Genomic DNA, 14,741 nt, shown 5'->3' on the forward strand with positions numbered 1-14,741 from the left:
TGCCAACAGAGGGTCTACCTAATACCAGCTCCCAACTCTTAACACAATAATTGCTGCCCATGGTTAAAGTCTGGGTATCCTGTTATTTAAAAGAAAACTCTTCTGCCTTCCTAAAATTCCTAACAATGGGTAGTGATGAATTTTTTTTTTTTTAGAATACATACTCAAATAGCTCTCATTTCCTTACTTGTCTGGGAATCAAAACTCTTCCCCCTTGTGGTAGCTCACTTCCATAGCATTGAAAGGAATATAGTCACTTTAGAAGACAAGGAAAACCTTCCAAAAATTTCAGACATTAACTCCTAAAGTTACCTCAGAAGTTCTCTAAGGTTGAGAAAAACAGAAACAGGGTTCACACTTTACAAAAGGACATACCTTTGCTTTTGGGTATGCCTTTACAGAGGCATAAAAAGCTCAAGTGACTTGCCTTGCATTTGAATAATACCTAAGAGTCAAGGAATGGATCACTTCTACAAAGCAGGTTGGGCATATTTCCATGACAACAGGCAGCTAGGTGGAGTTTCCAGGGTTGCTTTACTTCTTTCCCTCCCCCCTCCTAGGAAAAATATATAGAGCTAATTATTCTAGAGCAGTGGTGTCAAATTCATAGAAACCCAGAACACTGTCTATAAGCTGCACATAAGGATCCCTATGGTCCAAATATTGATTCAGAAATTCATATATTAACATTATCTATATTCTATTAATTTCTGTTTTGTTAAAATATTTTCCAATTACATTTTAATCTGGCTGGGTATGTTTGATACCTCTGCTCTAGATCATTCAAATCCTCAACTTCAATTTGGAGTTATCTCATTCTATCTGGAATTAATGGGTCTTAACTACTTGTTCATACTTTTGCCTTCCTTAATGAAGCAAAAAAACTGCAAACTCAACTTGTGTTAAGTATGACTTTTTGCCTTTTCACCTAGCAATGCTGTTAGAAAGGAACATCATTCCTCCTCCTTCCTATACAACCCAGTCCTTTACCTTTGTTATCAGCAGCAATAAATCCAAGAATATTTTCATGACGCAACATGACTGTCTGGTATATCTCTGCTTCTCGAAACCAAGACCGTTCTTCCCGGGAGGAGAAAATTTTCACAGCCACATCTCCACCCCGCCACCGGCCACGCCACACTTCTCCAAATCGGCCCTTGCCTATGATCTCTTGCAGAACAATTGTACGAGCCACTGTGCGCTGGACAAATAGTGGTAATCCTGTGGACCAAAGAAGAACAGGTGATACTGCACTGTAGGCTTCCAGAAGCCAGCCCATTATTTTGCTTTATAAAATGTCTACCTTAGTATCACATGTGGAAAGGCATTTAGTACATTTAGTTCTCAAATATCATTTATGATCATCTAAAGTCTCTTTACAAATTTCTAGCTAAATAACCACTGTAGGACTAGGCTGAGGAGACTGGAACTGAAAAGAAGAATGGGAAAAAGAATCTAAGCATCCACTGCTGAGTATCTCCATGCCTCTTCTGTTTTGTTCCTAGGAAAAGTAAGAGTTGAATGTAACCAATCTAGTGTATGAGTCAAAGGATGTGCATTCAGCAGTGCACATCTATTAGCTGATATAACCGGTTCTCTGTCGGTCCACCCACTCACTTCTGCTGCATCCATATCCATGAAAGAACTAGAGCAAGAGAGGAGTGGGTCTCTAGAGAGAGGTGACCAGAGAATTTGGCTCCTCCACTAGAGGGCAGAAGTGTGGGGCACATGAAAATGGAGCAGAGGACACTTCTCAGAAGAACAAGCTTAGATGTTCTCTCTCTTTCTCACATTCTAAAAATACAAAGGTGAGACACTTTGGAGTGCTCTGTGTTAGCTAAAAATATCCCCCACTTTTGGGGGAAAAGTTTGGTCCTGTCTGAGGATCATTTTCTCTGCAATGCCAACTGCCCTGCTGATGGGATAAGACAGTAAATTTTACTTCAAGAGGAGGTACAAAAACTTGTCACAAGGAAGTCACCCATCTTCCCTGGATTTGGAGTTAAAAGACTTAAACTCCAATCCCACTGACCTTGGGTAAGTCATTCCAGTCCTTCAGCTTCCTTGCCTTTGAAATGAGGAGGCTGGTCTAGGTGATCTCTAAGGTCTATCTTAGCTCTAATATTTGACATCTGAAACGGTGACAACAATGCTTTTTAAAGAGATTTTTTCAACAATGGAAGATTATACTGTTGTCAAGATCCTTAGATTCCCTGTAATTCTGTCCAGGTCCAATAATTTAACTGATTTTATTGATCTGAGGAGTTTAATAATTTCATCCTAAGATTTAATGCTATGCATCAAATTCCTATTTGATTCCTTTGATGAAGCAGACCTCAGGCAGGTGAGTAACAACCCATTCAGAACATGGAGCCAGTACTTAACTAAGAATCCATGTTGCCTATTTCAAAGCTCTGTCACAAAATCCTAGGCAACTGGAACAAGTAAATAATTCACCAAAGACAAACTCTAAGCTTTGGCATTCAGTGTCCTTAAATTCACCTTGTAGATACTGCTATTTCAATGATTAGCTACTACAACCTTATGGGAATTTTGCACATGCTCCAAGTGTCTGCTAAATAGCATTCTACCAACTAACTTTTTATAATCATCACTCAGGCAGAACCAGCAGAATGGTAGAAGTTATACAATACTGAATTGTGGAAGTGATAGCATTTCCAGGAGGAAGAACTGTTTATATTTAATTTGGGGATCTGAGGAAATAAAAAAAAAATATGTTAATCTGCTACCTTACACTTACACATGGGGCTCCAGGGGAGGGGGGGAATTACAAAAGCACCAAATGACTCACAAACGATCAGCCTAGCCCACCTACACCTTACCCTGCTAGGAGTCAACAATGAAGGTTAACCACAGACACATGCCCTGAAGAACTCTGTACCTGAGCCAGACCCTGAAGTAGACAGATCGTAGACAAGATCCTGAAGTGTCTTGTCTTTGGACAGACACATTTCACACGAGGGATCTTCCATGTCCAGCCGCTGGCGGTTGTGATAAACCCGTTGATGATGGTGAATAACAAAGACGACGACAATGATGATGAGAAATAGGAGGAACACTGGGCCAGCAATAACAGCGACCAGCTCCACAGGACCCCACATGGATGGGGTGTCCTTCAGATGACCTGAGTGATTTAATGGGTGGAATTTTAAAAAATGGGTGGAATTTAAAAAAAAAAACAGTGAAGTAAAAGGAAGCAGTGAGACAGGATTTCCACAAAACTCTCAAAAAAAGAACAATATTCTTCCCACCTTGCCGCCACCTCTAACTTCTCTTTTCAATCCCATTGAGCCAGATCCCTCAAAATAATTCTTGTACACTAGAAAAGAAGTTCTCAAACTTTCTCAGAAAATAATTCCTTCTGAAATCTGAATAATGTTGGGGATGCTCCAATTAAATGGCAATTATTCTGCATCTTCCTTCATTTTCCTCTTTGCCAAATAATTTCCAAATTTTAACATTTTCCTCTCATACTATTCTCTATTTCTCCCTCTTCCTCCCTTTTGCTGGAGATATTTCTTCTAATTATACCCCCAATACAGGGAACTTTATTTGCCTTTTGTGCCAAAAAGTTTAAATTCCAGAGAATGGGGAGATATTGTCCCTCTCCATTTTTCTCATACCTGTTTATGTTGCCCACCCTCACCTCTCTTCATTTTACTTCTATTCTTCTTTTTTTTTTTTTAGGTTTTTACAAGGCAAATGGGGTTAAGTGGCTTGCCCAAGGCCACACAGCTAGGTAATTATTAAGTGTCTGAAACTGGATTTGAACCCAGGTACTCCTGACTCCAGGGTCGGTGCTTTATCCACTATGCCACCTAGCCACAGCAATTTTACTTCTATTCTTAACAATACTTAGTTCTCAAACTATCCCTACAACTGAATACCTCTACTGATTCTACCATGGCAACATTTCATAAACTCATGGCCCATTCCCATCCCTATCATTGACTGATCTTGGTTGACTTTTCACCAGCTTCTTGTAATTGCTCTATTGCATTCCTTTTTCTTTTGTATGGCAATGACTGTTTACTAAGCTCTGCTTCCACTGAGACTACAATCAAGGTTTGGTTCCCTCCTCACCAAATCCCTAATCCTCAAACTGTGAGATCCCTTCCCCCATAATCCCTAGAGACACTGAAATGACAAGGGGTTCCCCTCGTCCATCAAAGGAATCACAGTAGAGGGAAATAGATGAAATTATATACCCAGTTACCCCAATCTCCCAAAAATACAATAATCAATGGTTCTATAAGAATAGTCACTCACCACTAGGTACCCTCAGATCAATCTTGTTACAGAAGTCAGTGCGGCAGCAGTGTGTGTTTCGAACATGATCTGAGCTGAGGCAGTAGAAGGGTTTTCCTGCTGGGACCAGCTCAACCTGGGGGATACAGGTTCGAGAATGGTGCTCCATCCCATCCATGTTGGAAATGGAAACCATGCAGACCCCATCTGTTTCGCAAGTGTAGTTGGAGTGCACACAGCTTGTACATGAACATATCAGAGCTGTTGGAAAATAAAGAATAGATGTTGGTAACAGAGATTCTGAATCTTTAAAGTCCCTATTTATATAAACAGTCACAAAGCATAAAGATGAGTTATATCCATCTATTATGAACAGAGGTAAAGACATGAAGGTATTAGCCTAATCCAGTGACAGCTTTTTGACTTACACAGTTTATAAAAATAGTTCTCTATATCCTACTGCTCTCCCCAAAGCTCCACATTTTGTGTCTGATATGAAGAAAATCTGCTTCTGATCAAAGTTTTATAGTTGGAATTCCCATTCAAATCATGCCTTTCCTTTTTTATGCTTAAATGTAAGTTAGGTGCCACCATCACAAGTTTTTCCTTATGATTATTTAAGCTTCTGCATTGAGGAAGGGAGTGGGGGAATTTTGCCTTTCTTTACTATATGAAAGGAAGAACTAAAATAGGAAAATAGCTATGTGAATTTTTTTCACTGTTTACCAATTCTGTTCATAAATATGCCCAGACACCTTCGGTATTTTCTTTTGTCTCATACTGAAAAAACTACTTTTAGGGCCTAAAATGAAGAAGGTACAGTAGTTAAAGAGACAGTAAAGTACTATAAATTAATTTGGTGCTCAGTCCTGGAACCTGAAATCCTTTATTCATTCACACAACAGAAATAGCACAAATAGCTGAAACTAGATCTCCCACAATACGGTCTCCTGAACACTGATCCCTAATCCTGACTTTTTTAACAAGAAAAATAAGACTTTGGACTTAGTTACCTAGAGATTTAGGCTAAGGCTACTAGTGCTGACTTAGGCACTTACCCATTAACAGATGGAAATGGATCACATTTTGGCAATAAAATGGAAGAAAAATTCAGCAACCATCAACTTAAACTGAATTCAAACTAAGGCTTCTAATGAGTGTCATAAAATGTTGCGTTCTCCTTACCCTTTGCCACTTCTAATCTTTCTCTTCTTCAGATACAGACAATTTATCTTTGCTTTTTCCAATATTCTAAAACCCTCTCTCGGTCTGATTACATTGGCTGGTGAAAAGTATAGACAACTCCATAGCCTTCCGTGTTTTTTCCCAATCTTTCATCAGAAAACTATTTCTCAGGAAAAATTTTAAAACATGCAGCTACCCGCTTAAAATATTGGTGCTGTGTTGATGATTTGTATGCCTGTCTATGTTTAAGGCAGAGAGTTCAAGATAGTGACTATACTTTATTATTTAAAGGATCCAAATAAAAGGGAAGGTTTTAAAAGTCAATTCCCCTCAAACTTTCAACTCCTATTCCAAATCATTCCTTTCATAATCCTTCCTGCTAACTTAAATTCCCTTTCCCCCATTTTTTCATATACGCCAAATTAATGATAAATGGAGATTAAAAGATTTTTGACACACACCAGAAAAGAAACCTTTGGAGAGAAAATGAAGAATGTGGGGAGTGATTTCGAGGGTAACAACTATCCTGAATTAGGGCTATCAATTGCTTAAGGGGCTGTGGGTTCTGAAGGGATTTAAAAAAAAAAAATTTTTCCTGAAAAACTATGGATATTGATTTCTAATTCATGGTGCCAAATGGAAAACCTTGCCTCACAACGTTTTCCAGATTGGAAAGTCTACTTCTTGTTACTTGGGCCCTAACATAGGTCATAACATTTGTTCTATATTGATAAATGAGAATGGAAAAACTACAACTTTATGATGCAACTATTCTGAGCATGGAGAGCTACATAAGATCAAAAACAAGGCAAGTCTTTTAAAAGGATACAGTCTACTGTCCATCATTAATTGGAATTAGCCAAACAAGAGTCATTCTCATTCTTACTCTCCTCTGGTTAAATATGTGGCTTCTTTCTGGTGAATCATTCTGGAGATAAAACACCCACATGTGGCTTGTTATTTCTGGGAAGTTCCTAAAACAATCCTGGCATAAGACAGGAAAGAACAAAAGTGGTGAAATGTAATCCAGATTGGACAAAACAACGAATTGCAAGTCGTATGACTGAGTTTTAATTCTTTCTTCTCTGCTGAGTTTGCTATCTAAAACCTTCAGTCAATACCTTTATAATCTCTGCGTCTCAAGTTTGTCCACCTATAAATATTTACCTTAATTAGGATGACAAAGTTTTAGTGCTACAAACTTCTCAGAGTAACTCAAAGACTTTCTTTACAAAAATATTTCCTTAATAATTAAGAATCTGAAAAGAGAAGAAAAATAAAAGTCAAGTTTCCTTACATGGCCAGGCATGGTGGCAACTGCCTATAATCCCTCCCAGGGGGAAGGCAGAAGAAGCTAGTGGACAGCTTAAGCTCTGAGTTAAAGTGGGCTAAACTGATTGTATGTCCACACTAAGTCTGGCACCAATATGATGTGCACCTCAAAGAAGGGGGCCACCCACTAGGCAGCTTAGGTGAAGGACCAGTCAGAGTAGTTGATATACTTCCTATGTGAACAAGATCGGGAAGCTTAGTTTCAGAAATTCCAAAACACTCTTTCCTAACTAAACAAGCAAAAGAAAAATTAATCTAACTTAGGTCACTGATATTCCACTAGAAAATTGTACTTTTAAGTTTGCAAATATTTTCCTGAATTTCAATCAAAAGAGCAATGTGGTTATCTATGCTTTTTAAAATGTTCCTGTTCACTGCTACATATAATGAAGGACAATAAAATTACTTAAAACTTAAGTTTACTATGTATCTGGTGAATGAAGTTTCAATTCTAAATCAGTGAAGTCCAGATTAGTTTGTATAAAGGATCCAATACAGTAGAAGACAAAGGGGGAAGAGGGAAAATGTTATGTGTCAAGTGCTCTCCCCTGATTCTCACAAGAAATCTATAAAGGATGATCCTCATTTTACCAATTAGGAAACTGAGGCACTAAGTGGCTTCATGACTTGTCCAGGGTCGCAAAATTAGTAAAGCATCCAAGGCCACATTTGACTCCAGCCCAATACTCTATCACTGCATCAAGCTGACTGCAATCTATACTCTTCAAAGTCATACTTATGTAAGAAATGGTCATCAGTTCCAGTCACATGAAAGTAAGCACTGTCACTAAGGAGATGGGACGAATTCATTAATTTAGACTTAAAGGAGACTAAAAGAGTTGAGTTCTAGATGCCAATCCTTTACAATTTGTTTAAGAATACAACTCTAGGGGCGGCTAGGTAGCGCAGTGGATAAAGCACTGGCCCTGGAGTCAGGAGTACCTGGGTTCAAATCCGGCCTCAGACACTTAATAATTACCTAGTTGTGTGGCCTTGGGCAAGCCACTTAACCCTGGTTGCCTTGCAAAAACCTAAAAAAAAATAAATAAAAAAAGAATACATTTCTAATTGATAGATCTAGCACATGCATAAGCATATATGTTTCTTACTTCCTCATACAATAAGACCAATGGTTTAAAAAAATAGTTTAAAAATCTGAACTACACTGGCCCAACTAAACCATTCTGGCAAAGAAACATGAGAAAATAGTCAATGTTCATGCTTCATTTACAAAGATTATATTAATAAGTTTGCTAATCAAACCTAGGTGGGTCATGAGAACCCCCAGCAGAATTTGAACGCGGTTCTAAGACAAGGTCAAAAACTAGTTGGTGGCAAAATGCAAACTTAGTTCCTAAATGAGCCAGTGTTTTGAAAAAGACTTCCAGGTTCCACTGGGATAGAATTGAATCTGACTCTAAATATATTAGTTGAAGCATCTAATTCATTGCTGAGCTTCAAAAAAATTAAAAGGGAATTACTAACAAGGAAAATGAAATCCTCCTTTCCCTTACCAACTGTCACAACCCTGAGAAGAATCCTTCATTTCTGTTGCTTTATTTGAAATTCATGAGCAATACCAAGTTCAAAGGCATAGTCCATCCAAACTCAGCGATCAATCTTTGTCATAGATATGAGTGCATGAGTGTTTTCCCTGACATCAACTCCAAAAAAATTAGAAATAGTCCCCAAACTTCCAAGTTTGCCATAATGATCACCAAAGAATCAATCTATGACTTCTGAAAACATAGTATTAACATTTGCAGTCTGTCAGAAATAAACTAGATCTAGAAGGGATCTCAGAAATAATTCAACTGAACCCTGCATTTTATATACTATTCACCCAAGGTTACCCAGATAATAAATGGAAGAGCTAGAATTTGACCCCCAAATTCAAAGCTCTCTCCACTATACCAGACTGCCTAACATCTCTTTTTAGGGTTTTTTTTGTTTGTTTTTTAAAATTTTATTTATATAAGGCAATGAAGTCAAGTGACTTACCCAAGGTCACACAGCTAGGAAATTAGTTAAGTGTCTGAGGCCACATTTGAACTCAGGTCCTCCTGACTCCAAGGGCCGGTGCTCTATCCACCATGCCACTGAGGTGCCTATTTGGGTTTTTTTAACTTTATATTATATAAAATAATAGATAATAGCATTTTAGATGATTAAGAGTTTTTATTTGGCCCCAAATTATTTCAAGTTTCAAAGGAGTTCCTCTAATGTTCACATTCTAAGATTTAGAGGAAGGCACAGGCATGCATACACACACACACACACACACACACACACACACACACACACAACCTTATCCAAGCTTTTTACAATTTTTTTGAGACCATGACCACAACAAACATTTACTGAGTGCCTACCATGCCAGGTACTATTGTCAGGAACTAGGGATATGAAGACAGAAAAGGAACAGTATGTTGGAGGGAAGCACTCAACTAAGGAAAAATAATAAATAAATAGGTATATAAATTATTTTTTAGGTTTTTTTTGCAAGGCAAATAGGGTTAAGTGGCTTGCCCAAGGCCACACAGCTAGGTAATTATTAAGTGTCTGAGACTAGATTTGAACTCAGATACTCCTGACTCCAGGGCCGGTGCTCTATTCACTGCACCACCTAACTGCCCCGGTATATAAAAATTTTAAAAACTTTAAAAATTTTTTTTTACCTATATACAAATGTTAAAGCCTATACCATCAGATTGCCTTCTGTTGGGGTGAGGCAGGAAGGAATGTTAGAAGGGAGAAAAATTGTCAAACTCAAAACTTGTCAAAAAATGATTGGTACAATCTGAGAATATGAAGTAAAAATAAAGAATGATATGGGGAAAAAAATTTTATACCTGTGATTTTATTAGTGTAGTGTGGAAGTTCCATTTACCCAATGCAGATAGATCAACAACTGTTTTGCAAGTTATCATCTTAGACTAAGTTTCACAGGAAACTGAGAGATTAAATGACTTGCTCAGTCACATAGCTAAAAGTTCATCATCAAGGGCAAGATTTGAACCCATGTTTCCCAGAAAGAGGACAGCTTCCTCAAATACAAAATGTATGAACAGAAAAATACAAAGTAGTTTGGGGGGGGTAGATAAGAGCACTTAAAAAAATAAACAAGGAAAAATCTCCCAAAGAATGAAGAACCTAAGCTGGACTTTAAAGGAATTTACTTATTTTATAAGAAAAGGGCAGGAGGAAGAATACTCTAGGCATGAGTAAAGGAACCAAGGTGAAAAAGGAAATATTGAGTACCAAGAACAGCAAGTAGGTCAGCTCATCAGGAACAGAAAGACACAAACAGGAGTACTACTAGAAATCTTTGTATTTTATCCTAGAGACAGCAGGAAATTAGTAGTTTCCAGAGCAGGGAAGTGGCATAGTCAGACTATATATATGATCAGGTTATATAGGAATTATCAATTTGAGAATTGATAGGTGGAGGAGGATGGATTAGAGAGGCAGAGAGACTAATTAAGCTGTTAGTCCAGATAAAATGTGATGAGGGACTGAACTAAGGTGGTGCAATATGAAGAGATAATATGCAGATAGAATTCATAAGACTCAGCAAATAATTGGTTGATAGGGGAAGTAAAAACAGGGTAGAGGGAGAATCCTTACCTATAGTAGCTTCCCATTCACCTGCCAACTCCTGATATTTTAGTCCATGTCTTTCTTGAGATGGATAACCAAATCTATACAACATTATAGCAAGGTTTTGTAAAAAAGGAGAATGATTCCTGTTTCATTTTTAATAAGTTTTTTGCTAGTACTTAGCATTCTGTTGTACTTTTTGTCCCTCTGAAAATATTTTCAGCTGTTATCTTCAGGTAGCAACATACAATGACAATTTCTCAGTTTTAATAGTTTTAATAGAGCAGCACTCATTATCCTAATAGTAATGCTTTCAATATTCTTCCTCTTAAAAGCTATGCCTTTTATTTTTCCACAACAAAATGAATCTACCTTTTTCATAATACTCTCTCTCTCTCTCTCTCTCTCTCTCTCTCTCTCTCTTTCTCTCTCTCTAGATTTGGGTTTAAGTTCTGCCCCTAAGACACACTGTTTATGTGACTCAGGGCAAGTCTGAACCTGAACTAAACTGAACTGAAGCTCTTAGTGAGATGTATAGGCAATTCTCTATGAGCAAAGTTCCCTGTACCAGTGAATTACAGGTTCTGCCCCTGTCCTTAAAGTGATATCTTCTACCCTATATTGCAGAATCTCCTCCAGAACTTTTCATTAAGATAGAAGTCATAGGGTATTCTACTAGTTCAGAAAGTAGAGTCAAGAGAGTAGAGAGGAAACATTTTTGCCTAACTCTCCCAACAAGCTAGTAAAAACATCAGATTGAATTCTGAACAGAACCAAGAAAAAGTCACAGGGAGTCATTTTTTTTCAGCCCAGGACAGCTTAGAAAGTCAAAAAGGTCTGAGGACACTAGAGAGGGGACAGGATGGGAGTACAGCATGGCAGCAATAAGAAAGGAACATTCCAGAGGCCAGGGATTGGAAGGGAGACAGTAGAAAGAGATCCTAAGGAGCGGCTAGGTGGCGTAGTGGATAAAGCACCGGCCTTGGAGTCAGGAGTACCTGGGTTCAAATCCGGTCTCAGACACTTAATAATTACTTAGCTGTGTGGCCTTGGGCAAGCCACTTAACCCCATCTGCCTTGCAAAAACCTAAAAAAACCCAACAACAACAAAAAAGAAAGAGATCCTAAGCAACCCCTGAACTAGCACAGAGTACAGGAACAGGTGCTGTTGATACCCCAGAATATGACAATTCTGATATTCATTACCTGCAGGTCAAAGATTCAGGGAGAAGAGGAACAGTTGCAAAGCACAAATTCTAGAAATTCAGCTATGTGGCTCTGAGCCCAGGAGTAGAATTGAGACTTGGTTCTAACCTTTAGCCAAGCACATATGCTCCAGTGGGAATACTCAGGACAAGAGATTAAGACCAAAGGTGAGCCCACAGTTCAGTCCCTCTGACCCTGTAAAACCTCCCAGTGGGCCAACAGTGTCTAACAGTAGCCTACTAAAATTCAATAATACATAAGCCAAAAGAACCAACTTTCAGAGCTCAGACTGCAAGGGCAGTGAATGGACCTCTTTCTAGAACACATTACTTTTGGCAGTACTGAAAATTTGTAGGCTCCCAGACTGAGATGTGAAAGCAGAAGATCATAAAACACAGAAGCTTAGGTCAAGCAGCTCCCCTAAAAGTTGGCTGAGTCCAACATTAACCAAAGTCAAGAAGTAGGCTAGAAGATTGAATAAAGAAAAAAAGGACACAACCATAAAAAGCTACTATGATAAGAGGGAAGCTCAATACTCAAACACAGAAGATAATGAACATATTCATATGCAAAGCCTCAAAGGAAAAAAAACAAATTAAGACAAAAAGCTTAAAAAGAATTCCTAAGATTTAAAGATACTAAAAATTATCTTAAAAACCAAATGAAAGTAATTGAACAAGATATGAAAATGAAATTGACAGCTTGGCAAAAGAGTCATAAAACTTTATTACAGAAAATTATTCCTTGAAAATTAAAACTGATAAAACAAAAACAACTGACTTCATGAGACATCAAGAAGTTAAAAGACTGACAAAAAGAGAAGAAAATGTAAAATAAAGGAAAAATAAGTGACCTGGAAAATAGATGCTGGTGAAATAATTTAAGAATTACTGGAGTATCTGAAACTCAGGAGAGAGAGAGAGAGAGAGAGAGAGAGAGAGAGAGAGAGAGAGAGAGAGAGAGAGAGAGAGAGAGAGAGACTCAGAGAAAGACAGAAACAGAGGCAGAAAGAAGAGACAGTTTCGGTGCCTTGACTTCATGTTTCAAGAAATAATAAAGGAAAACTGCTGAGATAGCTTAGAAACAAAGGATAAAGTAGAAATCAAAAGAATACACTAGTCATCTTCTGAAAGAAACCCTAATATGAAAATTCCAAGGAATATTATAGTCAAAATTCAGAGGTCTCAGGTCAAGGATGACAACACTGCAAAGTAGCCAGAAAGAAAGAATTCAAGAACTTCAAAGGCCACTGTCAAAATCACACAAGATTTAGCAGCTACTGCTATAAAGAAAAAGGAGACTTGGAATATGATATTTTTTTTAGGTTTTTGCAAGGCAATGGGGTTAAGTGGCTTGCCCAAGGCCACACAGCTAGGTAATTATTAAGTGTCTGAGACCAGATTTGAACCCAGGTACTCCTGACTCCAGGGCTGGTACTTTATCCACTGTGCCACCTAGCCGCCCCGGAATATGATATTCTAGAAGGAAAATAATCTAGGATAAAAACCAAGATAACTTTTCCCAGCAAAACTGAGTAATATTCTACAGGGAAAAGAAATGGACTTTTAATGAAATAGAAGGCTTTCAAGAATTCCTGATGAAAAGGAAATCTGCCAGTTCATTGGCAGAGCAGCCACTTGAATGAATAAATGAAGAAAATATTTTATTAAGCATTTTTAATGTCCAAGGCACTGTACTAAATACTGAAGGTAAAAAAAAAAGAAAAATAAGACAGTCACTGCATGCAAGAAATCCAAATTCTAATGGAGGAGACAATATATGTGGAAGGTTTTGGCTTACATGTCTGATGGCAAAGTCTCAAGGTCCTTAGAGTGTAACATGTCTCTTACTATACGTCATTATCGAATGTCATTATTTCTAGGGTTCTTGGGTTCATGGGCCTGGGCAGTCTTCATTATTATACAACAAGAGACAATGGCCATGGTAGTAATGCTTTGATTTGCCTGATATGTGCTGCCTCTTTTCTTTTCCTCAGGATGCCCTGTTGTTTTAGTTATGCTGGCTTGCCTTGCCTTTTAGCAACAGGTTACATACTTCAGTACTGCTCTACAATTTTACTCTTGTGTTCCTTTGAAACTCTAGGGAGGATGCAATAATTTATTTAAATCTATTCTATCGATTAGGTCTAGAGAATCCTGTGCATTTAACACTGTTTAGTCTAGGGCCTCCAAATTGTACACTTCAGGGGATAATCTGGGTGTGGTACTGAAGCAATAATTAATTGCAGCTTTCTGATTTCTTTTCCATCTCTGAAAGTACTTTTTGCACTATGATCACCAAGTAGTCCAACTGATTCTCTATGATGATTTCCTTCCTTCTGGTAGATTTTAAAATAACCTGATCACTTGCTTTGGAATCTCTTGCAGGATATATGTGTCATAATTGGCTTTCCAGGTGCCTCATAAGAAAGAGCTTCTCATTTTTGGAAAGATGAAATTTCCTCTGCAGGAGCTTTTTTTTTTTAAACTCTCTATCTCCCCTTTAGTATTATGTTGCCCCCCCCCCTTCCTTCAAACAACTCATTTTGAGCTTTGGTACATATTTATCCTGGGCCTTCTAATAAGGTGGTCTGGTGCTTTCCCTTATCCAAATCTACATCTCTACTCTCTACATCAGTTCTTGCTTACCATTTAGAATAAAACTGGGTCTATTTCCATGCCCTGTGGGTTCTAAAACTACCAATTCTTTTTTTTTAAGATTTTATTTGAGTTTTACAATTTTCTCCCCAATCTTACTTCCCTCCCCCCACCATGGAAAGCAATCTGTCAGTCTTTACTTTGTTTCCATGTTGTACATTGATCCAAATTGAGTGTGATTAGAGAGAAATCATATCTTTAAGGAAGAAACAAAAAGTCTTAGAGATAACAAGATCAGACAATAAGATATCTGTAAAACTACCAATTCTGTATATGTTAAAAATATTAAGTGCACTTTTTGCTCCAATTCTGCCAAAATATGTTGAGATAAACTGAAGTCCCCAATTACTATAGCCAAGACTAATTCTGTAGCTTCCACAATCCCATTTAACATTGCATCTTAATCTCACTATTTTAGCTACGTGGTCTGTAGCATATCTCTTAATAGCCCATTTTTATCATATAATTATGAAATTACAAAGCAGAGATTTC

General features: G+C 37.8%; 1 protein-coding gene across 2 annotated transcripts in view; it reads right to left on the reverse strand.

Moving 5' to 3' along the window:
- Positions 1-14,741, reverse strand: part of ACVR1B (activin A receptor type 1B) — a 41,590-nt gene that overhangs the window by 15,718 nt on the left and 11,131 nt on the right. The window contains exons 2-4 of one of the 2 annotated variants that reach the window (XM_074225887.1): positions 4,291-4,530; positions 2,903-3,145; positions 991-1,221 (exon numbers count right to left, since the gene is read on the reverse strand). In XM_074225887.1, the coding sequence (XP_074081988.1) occupies positions 991-1,221; positions 2,903-3,145; positions 4,291-4,530 (714 nt within the window). Of the gene's footprint in view, positions 1-990; positions 1,222-2,902; positions 3,146-4,290; positions 9,346-14,741 lie in introns of those variants that run through there. The other variant, XM_074225886.1, reaches the window with a different exon arrangement.

The sequence above is a fragment of the Macrotis lagotis genome, chromosome 2 (assembly GCF_037893015.1).
Source record: "Macrotis lagotis isolate mMagLag1 chromosome 2, bilby.v1.9.chrom.fasta, whole genome shotgun sequence".
Lineage (NCBI taxonomy): Eukaryota > Metazoa > Chordata > Mammalia > Peramelemorphia > Peramelidae > Macrotis > Macrotis lagotis.